We start from the raw sequence: 20,998 nt of genomic DNA on the forward strand, positions 1-20,998 counted from the left end.
ATGGACAAGGGATAACTCGTTCTCTAAGAGAACGTAACAACCATTGAAATAATAATGGAACATTTATATTTTTGGAACATTTGGAACATGAACCAAACAGACTTGAACTGCCCAACTCTCCATGGACATAGCAGGCATGACAAATGACAGTTGCTCACCTTGTATTTTTCGCATGCTGCTGACAACATAGTCGAGCGTGCTGAGTGTTCCCAGCTTGTTGCCCCCGCTGGATTTGTGGGGAACCATGGACTTGAGTTCCCGCAGAAACTCTCTCACCTTCTGCCGTTTCTTCTCCCGGCTCTGCATCATAGACGCCATCTCGCTGCTGTGAACACAAAGCATGGATTCCGTCAGCACAATAATAAAACTAAATAAATTGTAAGTAAAGGCAGGTTGACTTTCTACATACCAAAAAGAAGATATCGTCAGTGGCCTTCAAAGACCTCGTAACTTACATTTTCCCGATTTTCGGATTTTTGCATGGTTCCGTCCCTTGATTTTTTTCCTATCATCTGTGAAAAGCTTGTAACTCTATCTATTTTGCAAAGGTCTTTTTCCCCTGATTTTAAAAACCTCGTATTGCCGTTGGGTGTTGAGACATTAGCGACATTAGCGGGAAAACCTCGTATTGTCTGTTTGAATCCCTGCGAGTCTGTTGAAAATCCTCGTAATTGTTCCTTAAATTCAAAACAAAAAAGTGAAAACCTCGTATCTACACGTTTTGATCTGGTGAAGAGGAATTTGATTTTTAAAACACTCATTATCTCAGAACTCTGATTTTGAAGATACGAGGTCTTCGAAGGCCACTGACGATATGTTCCTGTGTTGGTAGTAAAAGACTTTCTATGTAGCAAAAAGCAAATATGTTCCTGAGTTGGTAGTCAAAGACTTTCTATGTAGCAAAACGCAAATATTTTCATGTGTTGGTGGTCAAAGGCAAAATGTGAAGGAATATTTGAATTTCTTTTCTAAGTTACGTTTTTGCTGCTGTCTGTTCATACACCAATTCCACCAAACATAAGAAACTTTGTATCTCACTACGTTATAGCAAACAGCATTCTCTCCATGACTGCCTGCTACACTCTAATCCCAAATGTATAATCATTTTCTGCTCCTAGCTAACAACAATTTTTCGTCACAGATAATAATTCATGAATAGAAGTTGGTACACCCCTCTGGCTAAATACACAAAGAAAAGTGTGAAACAAAAAAGTTCACCGTACCTGCAACCGCTGGTGGAGGGATCGTCAAGTAAGTCGCTCTCACTGAGGAGGGATAAACAGCTGCTGCTGCTCCTGAAACACAATAACATTGAAAACCATGAAAACTTGCTGTCTGATTAGACACAAATAACATTTATAAATACAGAATGATAACACACTGCCTGAAGATTTTCTTTGAGTGCGGGTGTGTATGTATGTGTATACATGTATGTGCAGTATTTTTATTTCAACCCTTCTGCGTCTCAGGTCTCTCTCCTTTCGCTGTGTCCAGAATTAACCTTCAGAATTCAGTAAGAAGTCAAATTCTTCTCTGCGAACACCAATTCCCTGTGATATTTAAATTACCTTTGGCAGCCACAGCTTTCTTGGGACGGAGAACCAAAACTCAATGATGGCGATGATGTGATTTCTCGATCAACGGGCGGAACTGGGGAAGTGGACATATCAATTTCACACGATTGTGCGGGGGACTGGGGAGGGGAGGTGAACACCTCGGAGAAGCTCTCTTCATCTTCACTACCCTCATCATCAACATCAATGTCATCATCATCATCGTCACCATCATCAGATTGTTGCATCGCTGATAGTACAGAGGAATGAGGAGGAGAGGGATAAGGATGCAAGGGAGCGCTCAACAACTCGTGAATACGGTCGTAGGTAAAGCTGCTCTGGAGCTTGTCAGAATATAACTGTAGGGACTCCATGGTAAGAGATGAAAGTATGTCAGCAGTGCTTCACAAATTCGTAGACACAGTCCAACAGGTTTTTTGCTTTTCAATGAACAGTCATTGCTTGAACAAAGAAGTGTTAAGATCCAAAATGATAGCTATGTTTCAAAAGGCAGAGAAAACTGTTTCTTCCAAGAAGCACACAGACTGATGTTGTGGTTCAATCGTGAAGTAACACACAGTAATAGTAATTGTCTTCACATTCAAGAATTCCAGCACAGAACTTCAACGCAAATCAAAGCCGCAGTAAAGCCACTCCAAGTCACAAGTCGGCAGTATAGTTTAAACACCCTTGAATAGTAATCACTCTTCGATTGAACAGATGAAAAACTGAAATTCCAAGCTTATGCTAGAAACACTTCCTTCTTCAACTGGCAGGAATTAGTAAGATCAACATTCTTACTCTTAAAAGTACTTTGTATCTTCAAAACTTTCCCTTTCAGGACCTATTGTCTAGCTCTTCGCGACAGTACGGAAGCCAAGACAAGTCCTACTCCTGAGCTTCCTCGGAGGCAACTGATGCTATTCCCTGCGGCCGAGCCTAAAGGCAGGCTGGGAAGGGTTGGGGCAGGGCGGAACGGACTGGAGCGACAGACCCCACTGACCCTCTCGATTGTTGACCGTCCTGCCTTCGTTCCTCAAAAGGGAAACAAACACGGAAACATTGTGACAACTGACCTAGGGGGGCGTCTCAAAACTCAACAGTTTTCAGTGGCTATGGGAGTTTGTGCCTTGAACCTCAAAAAGAGGGTGGCAACCACACGCTTTCAAACCAACAGGGAGAAATTATCCCACTCTTTTGACATTTCAGATGGCCCCCTAACTAAAAACAGCGTCCCAAGCCCAGGTGAGAAGGGACAAGGAAGCCAGAAGTGAACCCCTTCGCAGCTGCCAGACCTATTTGCCCCCCTTTTGGGATTGTTTGTCTCCCTTGTCACCTATTTGTCTCCCTTTCGGTATACTGGTCACCGCCCTTCTCCATTGTTTGTGGAGGGCTGAGTAGGGCCAAAGGAAGGAAGAATGCTTGGGGACAAACCAGCCTCTCCCGAGCATCCCCAACCTCCAAACATTGGCATCCTAGACACACACACAGCCCTAGGCGAAGCAAAGAGGGACAGATAATCTTAGGGAAGTGGCTGAGTGGTTAAGATGTCCTTGAGTATGAAGTTGGAAGGGGAGAGGAGGGGAAGGGGGAGGGGAGGCTACAGAGATGGAGAGACACACAAACAGAGAGAGAGAGAGAGAGAGAGAGAGAGAGAGAGAGAGAGAGAGAGAGAGAGAGAGAGAGGAGAGAAAGTGGGAGGAGAGAGAGGGAGAGAAGGAGAGAGGGAGAGGAGAGAGAGAGAGAGAGAGAGAGAGAGAGAGAGAGAGAGAGAGTGAGAGAGAGAGATGACCCTACTAGTCAATGCATCTAATACTGAAAGGCTTAAAAAAAGCTGTTTAACTTCTTACGCCTGTAGGTACGGCTCGACCAATTACAAACTTTGCCAGCTATCTACAAGCAGATAAGAAAACACTAATTCTCCAAACAGCGCTCTCCTCCTAATTAGGCTGATCTTTTTCAATCACTTAATAATGCCATCAGGCAAAATTAAACTAAATTGTGTGCGTCTGTCAGTCCAAGAAATGTACTTTCTTTCTTTCTTTCTTTATTTGGTGTTTAACGTCGTTTTCAACCACGAAAGTTATATCGCGACGGGTAAGGGGGGGGGGGGGGGGGGGGGGGGGTGGGGGGGATGGGATAGAGCCACTTGTTAATTGTTTCTTGTTCACAAAATCACTAATCAAAAAATTGCTCCAGGGGCTTGCAACGTAGTACAATATATGACCTTACTGGGAGAATGCAAGTTTCCAGTACAAAGGACTTAACATTTCTTACATACTGCTTGACTAAAATCTTTACAAAAATTGACTATATTCTATACAAGAAACACTTAACAAGGGTAAAAGGAGAAACAGAATCCGTTAGTCGCCTCTTACGACATGCTGGGGAGCATTGGGTAAATTCTTCCCCCTAACACGCGGGGGTGGTGACTGCAATCACACTTTTTCCGTCTTCTCCATAACCTGTCCAGATATCATATTTCCATCAATTTTCTGTAAGGCCCTGAAGCACGTGTGTACTAGTGTGAAGAGAAACTGGCACTTGAGTTTCAGTTGTTGTTTTGTATGGGCTGAGAAAATGCCAGCATTCTGACCATGCAGAGATGTAACACTGTCAGCTTAAATCCCAAAACAAATTGTAGCAAAGTAATTTCTAAGAGCTTTCTGAAATTATAAATTCTTAAACATCGCAGGAAGCTTGTACAGGGCTAACACCACCAAAAAAACCAAAAAAACTGAAAGGACAGGGTCCATGGCGGCAGGGGCAAAGGACAGCCTCTCCTGGTACCAAAATGTATGTTAATAAATTATAAAGTAATACACATTTTGCCATCAACCATCCAAACTATACACAAAAAAAAGAGTATTTTTTAAAAAAGGTTTACTTTAGGAAACCGGATTTTTTGGTTTTAAAAGTTGTCAAAAAACGGATTTCCTGCTAGATCCGGAAAGGTGTTAACCCTGCTTGTACAAATGGAAACATGACATGCTTGATAGGTAGCATTGTGTACACCGGGTGTTTAGGGATCTGCAAGCGGGTGCACTTGAGCAGGCCGTATTGGGCGCTCTGAGGGGAAAAGGGTTATACGCGAGACCACCTGCAATGTATGTAGGGACACATTCGCTGGTTCCCAAGTGTCTTTTCATTGCAGGAAATACTGTACACAACAACAAACAAGTCGCGTAAGGCGAAAATACAATATTTAGTCAAGTAGCTGTCGAACTCACAGAATGAAACTGAACGCAACGCAACGCAGCAAGACCGTATACTCGTAGCATCGTCACTCCACCGCCCGTGGCAAAGGCAGTGCACGTGGAATTGACAAGAAGAGCGGGGTATTCGTTGCGCTGAGAAGGATAGCACGCTTTTCTGTACCTCTCTTCGTTTTAACTTTCTGAGCGTGTTTTTAATCCAAACATATCATATCTATATATTTTTGGAATCAGGAACCGACAAGGAATAAGATGAAAGTGTTTTTAAATTGATTTCAAAAAAAAAATTTTGATAATAATTTTTATATATTTAATTTTCAGAGCTTGTTTTTAATCCGAATATAACATATTTATATGTTTTTGGAATCAGCAAATGATGGAGAATAAGATAAACGTAAATTTGGATCGTTTTATAAATTTTTATTTTTTTTTACAATTTTCCGATTTTTAATGACCAAAGTCATTAATTAATTTTTAAGCCACCAAGCTGAAATGCAATACCGAACCCCGGGCTTCGTCGAAGATTACTTGACCAAAATTTGAACCAATTTGGTTGAAAAATGAGGGCGTGACAGTGCCGCCTCAACTTTCACGAAAAGCCGGATATGACGTCATCAAAGACATTTATCAAAAAAATGAAAAAAACGTATGGGGATATCAATCCCAGGAACTCTCATGTCAAATTTCATAAAGATCGGTCCAGTAGTTTGGTCTGAATCGCTCTACACGCACGCACACACACACACACACACACACATACACACACACATACACCACGACCCTCGTTTCGATTCCCCCTCGATGTTAAAATATTTAGTCAAAACTTGACTAAATATAAAAATGCCACAAATGTCATCATCCTCCTCAACACCGTGGCAACAAGTGACAACTCAACCACCATTCCTGGCTGGGACAGAAATACACCTTTGACCAAAGACCTTCAGTGGTCAATGGGTCACCTCTAAAAAACAGAAAGAGGAGGAAGGGGGGGGAGGAGAGAGAGGGAAAGAGGAGGGAATGACAGGAAGCCTTGGCAAGGGAATCCATTGCCCCCCCCCCCCCCCCCCCCCCCCCCTTGGGATGACAGAATGCATTGTGCACCAAAATGGCCCAGACAACCACTCCCTCTGCAGCCTTAACATGCACATAATGAGCAGAAAACTATGGCAGACTATCTGTTCCACAAGGTGACCGAACTGGAAAAAAGTCCCTTGTATTCATTTTGTATAAATTTGTACAATTACCAGGGCACGACATCCCTGTAAGGAAGAACAAAAGGCATCCATATACCACAGAGGGGGCCCATTAAGACAGGTATTGCTTCATCAGTCACCATAGAAAATTACATTTAACCATGTAGTACAGTAAAAATGTCCTCATCAAAACATTTCCCAACTGGCAAAAGGACATGATCAAGTAAACACAATATTAAACTAACTTTCCCTGTTCAACTTGGGCAAACTTTACTTATACTCCTTGTTTAAACGTGGTACAATGTGTACAATTTTCCTGATAACATGGGGCAAACATGCTATATTCTTCCCTTGCAGGAACAGGACTTGATGTACAACATTTCTGGAGAATATAGCCAGCCATAGTTCACTCTGCAATAAGTCCTGTGCCAGGAGCCCAAAAATACTTTCAGTTTCCCTGTACCAACTTTGCCTTTCCCCTTTCTTTTCCAAGTGTTGGTTTCAGCTGCATGTTTGACCAAGCCAGGCAACAGTGGTGCATGAGCTTTGTTGGCTTGAACAAAAAAGAGACGGGCATGTCAGATGCCAACAGCTATTCAGCTACCAAGGAGTCGCACATCAGGTAAGCGAGCCAAACAGCAAATGCTAAGCTGAACGTGACATTTTTGATGTACAAGCATGAAATCAAAAGCCGGAGAGCTTGTTGTGACAGGGAAATGAAGCAGCTACAAGAAGGATAAGAATAAGGATAAGGAATCATAACATACTGCAAGGTTACTACCGGGGCCCGGTAGCTCAGTTGGTAGAGCACTGGACTTGTGATCGAAAGGTCGCAGGTTCGAATTCGGGCCGGGACGGACACGGGTCAACTTTATGTGCAGATCCAGAGACGGAAGCCATGTCCCACCCCCGTGTCATCACAATGGCACGTAAAAGACCTTGGTCATTCTGCCATAAGTGCAGGTGGCTGAATACACCTAAACACGCAGACACCTGGGTAGCGCGACTCCGTTGCTGCTAGCTTTCCACTGGGAGGAAGCGACCCGAAGCGACAATAAAGTAATGAAAATGAAATGAAAAATGAAAGAAATTCGGGCTGATTTCACACTGGGCAAAGCGATCTCCCATTCAGTACGGCGCCAACCAATTTTTTTCTGAAATGCCTTGCGCTCGTGTTTCCACGCCCTGAGACTTTTGCCGTGAACGTGGGATCTTTACCCTGGGCATGCGTGCACATGGGGGTCTTCTGACACCGAGGAGAGTCTGCACAAAATTGACTCTGGGAAAGAAACCTCTTGCCGAAAAAAGAGGTCTAACCCATGCTAAAATTGGTTTCAAAGATGTCGCCAACCTCTTGCCAAAAAAAGAGGTTTAACCCATGCTACAAATGGTTTCAAGGACTTCGCCGCTACAGACTGAGCTATATCCCCGAACTGTATAGTGTAACGAAACGACATGCTTGACATAAAATTAACAAGTCAAATAAAAATGCAATTCGCACAAAATAATGAAATACATTACCATATATTGTTTTCCGTAGAAGAATCCTTGTCGTGTGCCGTCGATTCTCCAGAGTCTACATTCGAGGTGGTTAAAGGGCTGCGGTCTCCCATTTGTTTGTCGTATCAACTGATTCAGCCACTGACTGCGAGTTCCCAAAATCTGCTGAATTACCACGACCTAATACTTCACTTTTGAGATCACGTTTGTAAAGAGATTTCTCCAGAGCTGACTGACACCGACTCACAGAGAGAGAAAATTTTCAGAAAATCTTGGACGTAACAGCAGAAATGAAATGACTTGAAAATGAAAGATAAGCCTTGGGTGCCTGAAAAGCACCAACTGGCACCTAGCTGAAGTTTTAAGTGTAGTCTCTTTCGTCTGCCACTGAGTATTTGCTCTTTTCCCGATGGTACCTCTGAGTTAGTGTCTTGTTTCTGGTACCTTGTGAGCTGTAGGTGAATATATAATAGACTGCTATTCCAGCAGCTCTATCCCGTGTTCAGGATGAAAAATGTCATTAATTGCGCACACAAATCTGCAGAATCTTTCATTACCACGAACACAGCAGTTGGCTCCATCACCAAATTCTTCATAGGACCGGCCGCCAGTTTGGTGATGCTAGAACGCTGTTTTAGAGATACTGTTCGTTTTGTTATTGCGGTTTGTTAGCTCCTACGCAGGCTGTTTTTTTGCAAGTACACCAATATTTCATAACCACACAAAAAAGTCGTATTTTTTTGGAGGGCGGTAATAAGATTCACAAGTGGTTTTCTTTTTCAAATCCTGATGTGCAGCTTACAGTAGATCCAATTGCCACCAGAATGTGTATGTTCCAATAAAGACAAGGCTTCCAGCACTTGTCCCTCACGCAATGGCCAAACACCAGAGCATCAAAAACACAAAGACACAGATGTATCATGGACTGCTAAAGCCAGTAATGATTCTGTAGAAACAAGACAAGGGGATAATGAAGAGAATCCAACTCCCAAGAGATGTTGTGGTTTTCAGAACAACTGACCAATTCAAGAAGAAACACAGCTTCGATGAGCCAGAAAATCAACGTCTGAGTTGTTCGGCTATTGCCTTCCTAATCCTTTTGTCAGAATCACCTCCGCCGACATAATGAGTTAAAAATGACGTAGCTGTCAACATTACACCCAAAGGGAACCAATGAGATATAAACACACCCCTCTTGATCTAAACGCTTACTGCGGTTGTGCGCGCGAGAGCCTCATCTCTCTGGTCAATTCGCTAAATGGACTGTGGTTGTGCGCGCGAGAGCCTCATCTCTCTGGTCAATTCGCTAAATCGACTGCCGTCTGTTGCTTTGAGCGTTTGAAGTAGGTGTAATAGCAGAATCCAATCATTCTAGCAATCCAATCATTCTAGCATTTCATAGATAAACATGATTCCCAGTTACCGGGGCTTTGGTTTGGCCTGCGGCGGCGGTTTTCTAACTGAGAATCCATTTGTGTAACAAGTAACATCACCTTCAGTTTGCGCAACCAATATAGCCAAAGTCGCAGAGGTCACCTTTGCCGCTCTGTGATCAAAGCCGGGAGGGGACAAATTCAATCATTTCAAAATAATCAAAGGTTTGGTAGGATTTAATAAGGAGATTGTCTTACAGTTACACCTAATTTATAACCCTGTTCACTTAACAGAGAAACCACTTGTGGACAAAGAGCCACATTCTGAATGTATATATAAAAAATAATCATCTGGTGAGGCAATTATCTGTGTAAGTTCAGGTGAGGTTTCAGAGAAGACCCTAAAAAGGGTACTGAACTGCGTAATTTGCTGCCTGTGGTTATGTTTTGTTTTCTTGGTAAGTATCTTGGAACTTTGATTGACAATGACCTGAGTTTTTTTTTTATTAATACAGATGTAATATATATGTAAAAAAAAAAAATTAATAATAAAGTAAAAACAATATTAAAAGCACAGTAAAGTTATTATCTTTTATCAACATTGGGCTTTTAGTGTCGGTTGAGAATTGTTACAGATAGTATACAAGACCCTAGAGAAAAAAAAATTAAATAAAAAAATAAATAAATAAATAGAAAAAGTCTTTGTTTTTTGGCAAAATAACTTAAAAATAATCATGGTTTTTTTTAGAACAAAAAAAAAAATAAAAAAAAATAATCCCGACCTACTATACCCCGACCCTATTGTTTTTGCCTATGTTACCGTAAACAGACTATTTTAATTTTTTTGGCCTTATAATTATGTATGTATATGTATGGGGCGATTTATATAGCGCTTGACGTTCTCTAAGCGCTTTACATATTAATTTCTGCCGTGTGAGATGGAATTTTTTACTCAATATATCACGCATTGACATCGGCCAGTAAATCTCAAGCCAATTAAGGCGAATATTTACTTTTCACGGCCTATTATTCCAAGTCACACGGGTATTTGGTGGACATTTGTATCTATGCCTATACAATTTTGCAAGGAAAGACCCTTTTGTCAATCGTGGGATCTTTAACGTGCACACTGTTAACATTCAACATTGTTCTCTGGCTACAGCGGTATGGTAATTAACCCCAGGAAGTAAGATGGGAAAGGACAATACGGGAATGGTGTATTACAAGGACAATACTGGAATGGTGTATTACAAGGACAATACTGGAATGGTGTATTACAAGGACAATACAGGAATGGTGTATTACAAGGACAATACTGAAATGGTGTATTACAAGGACAATACGGGAATGGTGTATTACAAGGACAATACTGGAATGGTGTATTACAAGGACAATACTGAAATGGTGTATTACAAGGACAATACGGGAATGGTGTATTACAAGGACAATACTGGAATGGTGTTCACAGTGGAATCCCCCTCAAAGACCTTCACAAATCTGACAATATCTGAGGCCTCAAACAGGAAAGAGTCTAAAAATGGAAGTCAATTTTCAGAGGTTATGAACAGAAAATGTGAGAAATTCTGTCTCCTACCACAACAATAGTCTTAACCAGGTTTTTTTGTTTGTTTGTTTGTTTGCTTAACGTCCAGCCGACCACGAAGGGCCATATCAGGGCGGTGCTGCTTTGACATATAACGTGCGCCACACACAAGACAGAAGTCGCAGCACAGGCTTCATGTCTCACCCAGTCACATTATTCACCAACCAGTCCTAGCACTAACCCCATAATGCCACTGACGCCAGGCGGAGCAGCCACTATATTGCCAATTTTAAAGTCTTAGGTATGACCCAACCGGGGTTCGAACCCACGACCTCCCGATCACGGGGCGGACGCCTTACCACTAGGCCAACCGTGCCGGTTTAACCAGGGGTGGTGGTGCAGGGGGGGTGTCTTAAAGGGGGGGTGTCTTAAAAGGGGGGTTCAACTGTGCTAACATAGCAGGAAAGATTGTGGGGGTGAATTAACAAAATCCACTAAAAGACCTTTAATACAACAGGTATAAGGGCAACCATCAGTATTATAAGACCCACAGCATCCTTTATTTTCACAATTTGAGATAATACTGTCAGGCAGACTGTTATACAGTGGAACCCCCCTTTTAAGACCCCCCAACTTAAGACTCCCTCCTTTTTAAGACCTTGTTTTCTCAGACTTTCTGTTCATAACCTCTGTAAAACTACCCCCATTTTAAGATTACCTCCTTTTTAAGACATTGTTTTCTAAGATTTTCTGTTAATAACCTCTGTAAAAGAACCCCCATTTTAAGATTACCTCCTTTTTAAGACCTTGTTTTCAAAGATTTTCTGTTAATAACCTGTGTAAAACTACCCCCATTTTAAGACTCCCTCCTTTTTAAGACCTTGTTTTCTCACACTTTCTGTTCATAGCGTCTGTAAAACTACCCCCATTTTAAGACTCCCTCCTTTTTAAGACCTTGTTGTCTCACACTTTCTGTTCATAGCGTCTGTAAAACTACCCCCATTTTAAGACTCCCTCCTTTTTAAGACCTTGTTTTCTCAGACTTTCTGTTCATAACCTCTGTACATGTACCCCCAACTTAAAGGCATATGTACGCGCTCCCGTGTTTACAAAGTGTAGTTTGCCCAGTGATAATCGATGTCAAACGCACCATAAGACCACGTAATGACGATATGTCGCCATGCGCGGACCATATACATGCATTACAGCTTGTTCTAGCCTCTGAAAAAGTGAGGATGTCAACAAAGACGCGGAGTTATTTCCCTTGCGTCAACGTTCCCTCTGTTGGCAAATCTATAAATAGGACGATCTAGATCAAAATAAAAATTCAAATATCTCAACATTTAAGGGGTCCTAGACCACAATATCTTGCAGGGAACTTAATTTAGCATGTCTCCAGCTGTTGGTAAAGCAATTAGCGTGTATAGTCATCGAGTACATATGGCTTTAAGACTCCCTCCTTTTTAAGACCTTGTTTTCTCAGACTTTCTGTTCATAACCTCTGTAAAACTACCCCCATTTTAAGACTCCCTCCTTTTTAAGACCTTGTTTTCTCAGATTTTTAGAGGTCTTAAAAGAGGGTTTCACTGTAATATAGTTCTCTTCTGAAGTAATAACACATTAAAAAATCTTTTGTGACTAAGTGCTGTTTCTGTTGTTATACAACTGATAATGTAGTACAGTAGAACCCCTCACAACGACCCCCCTCTCTAAGGACTACCCCGCCACAACGACCCTTTTTTTTTTAACCGATGTGTTTCCTTATATAGTTGTCACCAGTGTAGCGACCACCCCGCTCTAACGTCTAAGGACCGACCTAACAGCTTGTGTAACGACTTTGTCAGACAAAGCCAAGACTCAGTCAGCGTAACGCATCACTGACAAACCGGTTATAACCAGTTATAACCGTCTTGCGTAAGCAAAGGCACTAATTAACCGCTGAGAGGTGTGATGGTTGGGTGGGCTGAGTAAACATCACAAACCAATCATCGAGAAAACAAACTCACGTGACCAACACACACCGTTCAATTCAGTCAGAATAGACAGTCTTTGGACAGAAGAGCAGTGGAGATCGACATGGCGTCTACAAAGAAAATAAAATATTTAACTCTCGAGAATCGAGTGAATGTTGTGAACAGACACAAAAAGGGAGAAACTGCCATCGCGATTGCAAAAAGTCTTGATGTTGGAAAATCGCAAATTCAAAGAATTATCCAACTCCAAGAAAACATTCTGAAAAAGGTGGGGAAGTGGTGACAAGGCAGTGAACGCACTCACCATGCACTGACATCATACAAAAGCAGCCACACAAACACAGCACAGAGGCAGAGGCAGGTGTGCAGATGCTTTGTGAGAATAAGCGTTGAAAACCCGTTTGAATAAAAAAACCAGCAGATAGAGCCGCATGTCATAATCATTCTTCTTGTCTGGCTTTATTGACTGCATGCCGATCTTGTGGCAGTGACTTTTCACTCTTCAGTCGGACTGTACACAAACCGCTCTCACTCTCCCTCACTGACTACCCTAAGCGCTGACAACTGATGTTTGGAAGAGTACACCTCTCTATTTCTCTCCAATGCTCTTCCTGCTGACTTCAGTGACACCGGACACCCCACTGAGTTTAGCCAGCTACCCCCCCCCCCTCTCTCTCTCTCTCTCTCTCTCTCTCCCCCCAGCCATGTACTGTTTGGTGCTGTGGCCAGAGAGGTGTCACCGGCTAATTGAGGCCAGCTGCACTGTTCACTCAGAGCAAAACTAGTTGACTGTGTCTAACTTTTGACAAAGCAACACAACTGAAGGGTTCACAGATTAGGTAACCGACTCACTGGTCAAGGCTGCAGGGAAACAAGAGTATCTTGTCAATGAAAGAGGTTACACACAGATACGCGATGCTGAGAACGGTGGCCGATTTTTCACTCTCTTTCTCGGAGGGCCTTCATCATTGCAGGGACTGCTGTAAAGAAATGCTTGCTCAGAAACTAACTCTTTTTGCATTGAAACATGCACCAGAACTGGTGGACACCATCGACAATGTCAAACATGAAATCGAAGCAGTTTGCTTGAGGAAACGGTCGTCAGCAACTCAAACTTCTCTGTTTTCTTTTTTTAAGAAAATCTGAGGTGACTTTCTTTGTGGCCCCGCCCCCTCCCTCTGTAAGGACCCCCCTCCATAAGGACCGATTTTTGTCAACATTTTCAAGGTCGCTAGAGAGGGGTTCTACTGTAGCACTGTTCCTGTGATGACCTGGAGCAACAAGATTTCTGAACTTTATGTCAACGATTCAGCTTGATCACCACCATCTCAGATCTGGCCAGACTTTCACATGGGATGAATCAGCTTGATCACCACCATCTCAGATCTGGCCAGTCTGTCACATGGGATGATTCAGCTTGATCACCACCACCTCAGATCTGGCCAGACTTTTACATGGGATGATTCAGCTTGATCACCGAGACCTCAGATCTGGCCAGTCTTTCACATGGGATGATTCAGCTTGATCACCACCACCTCAGATCTGGCCAGTCTGTCACATGGGATGATTCAGCTTGATCACCACCACCTCAGATCTGGCCAGTCTTTCACATGGGATGATTCAGCTTGATCACCACCACCTCAGATCTGACCAGTCTTTCACATGGGATGATTCAGCTTGATCACCACCACCTCAGATCTGGCCAGACTAAATTCACATGGGATGATTCAGCTTGATCACCACCACCTCAGATCTGGCCAGTCTGTCACATGGGATGATTCAGCTTGATCACCACCACCTCAGATCTGGCCAGACTTTCACATGGGATGATTCAGCTTGATCACCACCACCTCAGATCTGGCCAGTCTGTCACATGGGATGATTTAGCTTGATCACTACCACCTCAGATCTGGCCAGACTTTCACATGGGATGATTCAGCTTGATCACCACCACCTCAGATCTGGCCAGTCTGTCACATGGGATGATTTAGCTTGATCACTACCACCTCAGATCTGGCCAGACTTTCACATGGGATGATTCAGCTTGATCACCACCACCTCAGATCTGGCCAGACTTTCACATGGGATGATTCAGCTTGATCACCACCACCTCAGATCTGGCCAGACTTTCACATGGGATGATTCAGCTTGATCACCACCACCTCAGATCTGGCCTGAGTCTGTCACATGGGATGATTCAGCTTGATCACCACCACCTCAGATCTGGCCAGTCTTTCACATGGGATGAAACCACCCCTCCTCTTCGACTCATACCAAAATTAAACATCCTGACTGCTTCTTGCGCACAGTGAGAGTTTTTTGTTAAATGAATTGCACAGACTGTGTCTGTTAAGAAAATATTTCATCAAAAAATCCCTCTCGGCTCTGAAAGCAGCCATGGTGTTGATTTCTGGTAAGTTTCCAATTAGAGGGATGGTTTTAGTCCAATGCAAAAGCCTGACCTGATTTGTGAGATGGTGAGCCTTGCAAAGTCTACAAACACCAAAATATCACCCAGGTGCCCGATTTATATTGCGCAACTTGAAAACAGCTGTAGGCTAAAGCTTATCTAGACAGGAACTCACTCTTATTGCGTTTTCGCCTATAAATAACACCTGAGTAATAAGAGGTGGGGGTAAAAAACACCAATCCTGTGAACCACAGAAACATTGTTTCATTTGTGCAATTCATTAATGTTGTGATTGACCACCATTATTTTAAGGTAAATTTTGTAACAAAATTTACAACAAAAATGGGCATGACTTTGACCCCTTCTTAGAGCATATCTATTGATGTCGCACATCTTCAACATTGATAAAACTTCTTATGCAGGTTGCCGAGTATATTGGAGCTTAAATGAAACCAGCATTGTATAATTCAGTTTTATTAAGAAGTTGAAAAAGAGCAGGAAACAGACAGACCCCTAATGAGACCATTATCGTGGTAGCTTTTAGCACCATATCTATACACATATTATGTACTGTAGGTTGCCTCGTTCAAATCCTGAACACCCCCAGCTCCCACCCACACCTTTTTTTTTTCCTTACTCTCAATTTTTCTTGGTCACAGAAAAATTCAAGAACTGATCTCCATGAAAAGTAGAGAGACTTTTTTCCTGCGGGGGTGGTAGCCCCAACTATTTGATGTGTTCATCAGTGTGACCCGGCCATTACGCTAAGTGCTGGTGCCATGTGACTGAAAATCAAATCTCAGAGCTCCAGGCAGGCTTACGAGACTATCAGTATCACGCACGTTCACCTCAATGACTTTCTGGCTTAAAATTCCCAATGACAGCAAAACATTCAACCGGTTCCTGACAGCGATATGAACACAATCAGCGAATATGTCAATCTAAAAGATCAAACTCAACACACTATATCAGTCTTCACCGAGACTAGTACGGCATGGCTGACAAAAACCTGTCTAACTACCGACACAGGTCGACCTGTTCTCAGCAATTTGCAACAAAGCAAGCCAAAAGCCAAGAAAATGTTGCACTTAATTAGTAAACATTCTGTTCCCTATACAAAGTCCATTAAAAGTTGAAACAAAGTTACCAATCTGAAAGTTCCCGCGATCGTGAAAAGAATTACAACTTCCCTCAATCTGCATCAGAAAATGCCATTAAAGGCTGTCTGAAAAAAAGCACATCTCCTAAGATCCAACACAAAAGACGGAGAATCCCCAGTAGTGTCACAAACAACAAACACATCAGCCCAAGTAGATATTATTAAGATTTTTGGTGGCTTGTTGACAGACCAGCTTTTTTGTTGGTCCAAGGGGACCATATCGTCTTTTGTTTCATCTTTATCGACCAAGGCCGAAGGCCGCGGTTGATAAATATGAGACAAAAGGCGATATGCTCCCCGAGGACCAACAACAAAATGCTGGTCTGACAACAAGCCACCAAACATCGTTTTTGTCATTATTTTGGTTGTGCAACAAAATGCACAATAACCCACAGGGAGACGAATTTTTAGAATCCAACTCCGGGCCACAAAGCATTGTCACAGTAGCACGAGATAACACGTCAAACTTGTAAGTTGTATGTGACGTCAAACATAGCTTGTTGACGCTTTTCTTCCAGTCTGAAAATGTACAGAGCTGCGATCATACCTGTGAGTTCAGTAAGTGTTGAGCATATTTCTTTTCTTTTACAGTAGCACGAGATAACACGTCAAACTTGTATGTGACGTCAAACGTAGCTTGTTGACGCTTTTCTTCCAGTCTGAAAATGTACAGAGCTGCGATCATACCTGTGAGTTCAGAAAGTGTTGAGCATATTTCTTTTCTTTTAAGTGTTTATGACTTTTCGTTGTGGATTTTGCGATTACAGAGATAAGTTGCAAATTGACCATGAGTCGCCGCGGTAATTATCAACATTGATTGGGTCTTTGAGAGTGAATGCTTACAATCGTTGTCCTCGGAAACACAAATCCAAAGCCGCGATGGTTCCACACATCAAACAATCAGCCTGATTGGCTTTTACTTTGACAATCCACGTTTCACCTGAAAGCTCAAACCCATTCACCACCTCGAGTTATTGTATGGGGAACATGAGATTTATTTCCCAGGTGTTTGTGAATGAAAACTTGTGAAAATGATGACAAATATATATACTGCATTCATAATAAAAAAAAAAACGGTTAGTCACACTGGCAGCAATGGTGGTGGGAGTTTCTGAAAAGTCTCAATCACTGAGATAACTGCGACTGATCTGCAAAGTTCATCTCATTAACCACATTCTGACTGTCATGTACCCAAGCTCAAATTGACAACAGCGAAGCACATTCAGCTCGACAACAAGTTTCCAGATTTCCTCAGCAACTAGGCAGACAATTATCATCCGCAATAATTGCCTTGACTTTTGGAAGAAGACTAGACTGCCCAGCAGATGAGTATACATGTATTAGCAAAAGCTAACATGTGAAAGCTCTGAAATACACATGGAGTTCCACAATGGTGCACACAAACGCAGTACATGTACGGTACAACAAAACACTGTTTGAATGCGATACTGATACTGATAGCAGGGTACTTTACATAATGCTAACAGTAACAGATATCAACTCACATATGGCCCTTATTGCGTTATCAGCTGCAAAGGCTATCTTACAAATATCTGCAAGTGTAACGGTTTTTGTTGATTCACATACAAGTGTGGGTTAATGCCTGGCCTTGCTTCTTTTTTAATCTAAAGATATCCAGGGACTGAGAAGGCCGCCTTATCAAACATTGCTGTTGCTCTACTGTGCTACAGTATTGCTTATTTTAATGTCATGTATGACACACAACTCAAAATTATTCTTTTGTCAAAACGATTATTTATTTTTTTTTTACAAATGTGAAGTTAAATGTAGGAGTTGTGGAGTTGGGTGATTCATGTACAGTGGAATCTCCCTTTTAAGGCCTCCAAAAATCTAAGAAATTTGTGGTTGTCTTAAAAAGGAGGGAGTCTTAAAATGGGGGTAATTTTACAGAGGTTATGATCAGAAAGTCTGAGAAAACAAGGTCTTAAAAAGGAGGGGGTCTTAAAATGGGGGTCTTAAAAGGGGGGTTCCACTGAATGAAAATCAGACTGGGAAAAAAAAATCACCCTGTTTATGTTGATTATCTCACTGAAACAGAAAAGGGTAATTAGACAACCTGAAGAGGGTCATTATGCTCAACCTTTCAGGTTATCAAACCCTAACTGATGATTTTAAGATACCACCTCATTTTCTGACAGTACAGCCAACAAACAAAACATTCACCTACACATCTGGCCGGGAATGTAACCTTGACCTTTCACTTGGAACACTCGAAAAAGATACAACTTCAATAGAAGTTTTCCAAAAATAACTCTGTCAGGATTTTCAGCGGTCCGGAAGAGTAAGGGTATCATATTGTGCGCTTTTACTCTTCCAGACCGCTGATAATCCTGAAAGAGTTATTTCCGAAAATCGTCTATTCCCACACTCTTCACCGGAAATTACAAACTAGTATACCTGCACATCACATCTGCAACACATCCGCTGTAGTCTACATTCAAACTATTTGTGAGCTTGCTGCAAGCGATTTATCATCTAGAATGATCTACAGATATTGTGTATTCAACACAACAATGGGGTCTTGATAGTTTTGACGAGACAAGTCTAACAACGGCGAGCCGAAGACGAGCCGCATTAGGATTGTTCGAGTCAAAGCATCAGACTCTATCATCACGCTGAAAACACAATAACGATTATATTGCTATGCTGACCTGTTTTTCTCTCCGATAACCCCCAGTAGGGTCTGCGCTGTTGTTTGCAGACGTCGGTTCATTGCGCAATGTATGTGCGTATGAATTGACGGAAATCGCCTGACACTGAAAAATTCACATTTCATTTTTATTAACACTGTAAATTAGCTAAAAATGCCTTTCGTCCTTTTTTCAGAAAGAGGTTTCGGAACTGAGAGGGAAGGATGAACATGTTTTGCCGAAAAAGATGAACGCTGGGAAGACGAACTGAAAAAAATGTTTTGTATTGTGTCAATTTGTCTTGTATTTAACAGCCTTGCCTCGTTGTATAGGACTTAATTCACGAGAGCATGCCTTTATACCTTAAAATTCTCTTTGCTGTTTTGATGTCTGACTTCTGCTACAGCATCTGCTAGACTGCATTTATAATTGCAATGGTAGAACCTTTGTAAGGTTATTGTCTATCTGCGAACTGAGTTTTAACCGGAAGGTATTACTTGCAGGTAAGAATCTTTTGCAGCCAATCGTATTGTTTGTCGTCGGCACACTAGGCCAGATATGCGTGATTACTTCATTCAGAATGCTCAAAATGGTACATGTACCAGGTGTAGTTTGTTGCTTAAGACATCTTCTTCTCCTTCTTCTTCTTGGGTTGAAACTCCCACGTTAAATCATGTTTTTGCACAAGTGGTTTTTAAAGTGTATGACCGTTTCTACCCCGCCATTCAGGCAGCCATACGCCGCTTTCGGGGGAAACATACTGGGTATTTTCGTGTTTCTATAACCCATCGAACTCTGACATGGATTACAGGATCTTTTCCGTGTGCAAGATATATTTTGCCTCTTCTTACAGTTACACTTCCAAAGAAAAAGAGCCGATGGTGATGTGATGATGTGTTAGAATCCAATCACACGTCCAGATTCTCCATGTATACATCAGAAGAGCAACATGATCAGAACTTTACTTACACAAACATGAACATTACTAAACAATCAGCAAACACCAAAACACACATATATGTCAAATACAAATGCGCACACACATATAACCACAACATATCAGCCTCAGCTCAGCAGCTTTAGCATTACAACAACAATGTTCACCCGCTCTACAACACAACCAGCCTCTGCTGAGACCATTTGTGACCCTCCACGACGGTATGAGTCGCATATGTCACCTTTGCCTGATGTTCATATTTGTACATTTTCCTAAAGAGTTTTTTATGCTCTATCCAATGGTGAAAACCGTTTTAGAAAAGAGCGAAAACTGTTTGAGTTATAAGCCTGTGACTAAGTTGACCCTCACACTGTTACCAGACACTCCCCGGACTTATATTAAGCCTAGAGCCAGACCGCGCGAGGTGACATGCGACTCATTTCGTGGTGGAGGGTCACATTTAGACAAATACAGTGGAACTCCACCTTTTAAGACCCCCTGTTTCAACTTTTAAGACAATATTTTTCAGACCTGTTCATAACATCTGTAAATTTATTCCCATTTTAAGACTGCCCCATTTTCAGACCAGATTTTCTCAGATTTTCAGAAATCTTCCAAGAAGGGTTCCACTGTAAGTGTAAGGTGTGACTTAAGCCTGTCCTTAACTGGGCAAGGTCGACTACGCAAAGTACACTTCGCAAAGCTGGCCGCATGAAGCTTTCGCACTGAGTTTTCGGTACAAAGACTTGGCGAAATCTTCGCAAAGTCCACTTTGGGCTCCGCAAAACTGGCCGCACGAAGTTTTCGCACTGAGTTTTTGGTACAAAGACCTGGCGAAATCTTCGCTAAGTCCACTTTGGGCTCCGCAAAGCTGGCCGCACGAAGCTTTCGCACTGAGTTTTCGGTACAAAGACTTGGCGAAATCTTCGCTAAGTAAGTCTTTAACGAGACAAAAAATAAAATGGACTTACTCAGTAATTAGGGAACCATAATTGGAGTCTGCGCTGATCTTATTACTAGAGGTCTCGGCCGGCTGCGGAGGTTGTTCCTTGGCCATTGGGCTCGACTTGAGAGTCGCGGTACGCCACGGTCACACGTCCTGCCAGTGTGCACCTTTTAGCTGTCACCACGTTACTCCACCGTCACTGAAAAACACACAGAGTACACACGTCATGGGTCTGTTGCAGAAAACACACACAAAGTACAACTGTGATAGGTCTGTTGCAGCAACAACAAAAACCATAACGTGCTCCTGTTATACTGGTCTCATGCAGGGAAAAAAAGGAAAAAAGTACACCTGTGATAGGTCTGTTGCAGAAAATAAAGTGCTCCTTTCATAGGTCTCATGCAGAAAAAAAGTACACCTGTGATAGGTCTGTTGCAGAAAAACCCCACAAATATATACCTGTAATAGGTCTGTTGCAGAAAAAACCCACAAATATACACCTGTAAAGTGTAATAGGTCTGTTGCAGAAACCCCCCACAAATATA

General features: G+C 42.2%; 1 protein-coding gene across 3 annotated transcripts in view; it reads right to left on the bottom strand.

Moving 5' to 3' along the window:
- LOC138978663 (period circadian protein-like) overlaps positions 1 to 20,998 on the bottom strand; it is a 50,204-nt gene that overhangs the window by 20,253 nt on the left and 8,953 nt on the right. For all 3 annotated transcript variants that reach the window (XM_070351454.1, XM_070351455.1, XM_070351453.1), the window contains exons 2-4: positions 20,479 to 20,652; positions 1,224 to 1,295; positions 159 to 325 (exon numbers count right to left, since the gene is read on the bottom strand). In XM_070351454.1, the coding sequence (XP_070207555.1) occupies positions 159 to 325; positions 1,224 to 1,295; positions 20,479 to 20,564 (325 nt within the window). In that variant the 5' untranslated portion in view covers positions 20,565 to 20,652. The remainder of the gene's footprint in view (positions 1 to 158; positions 326 to 1,223; positions 1,296 to 20,478; positions 20,653 to 20,998) is intronic.

Source organism: Littorina saxatilis, linkage group LG10, assembly GCF_037325665.1.
Source record: "Littorina saxatilis isolate snail1 linkage group LG10, US_GU_Lsax_2.0, whole genome shotgun sequence".
In the NCBI taxonomy this organism is placed as follows: domain Eukaryota; kingdom Metazoa; phylum Mollusca; class Gastropoda; order Littorinimorpha; family Littorinidae; genus Littorina; species Littorina saxatilis.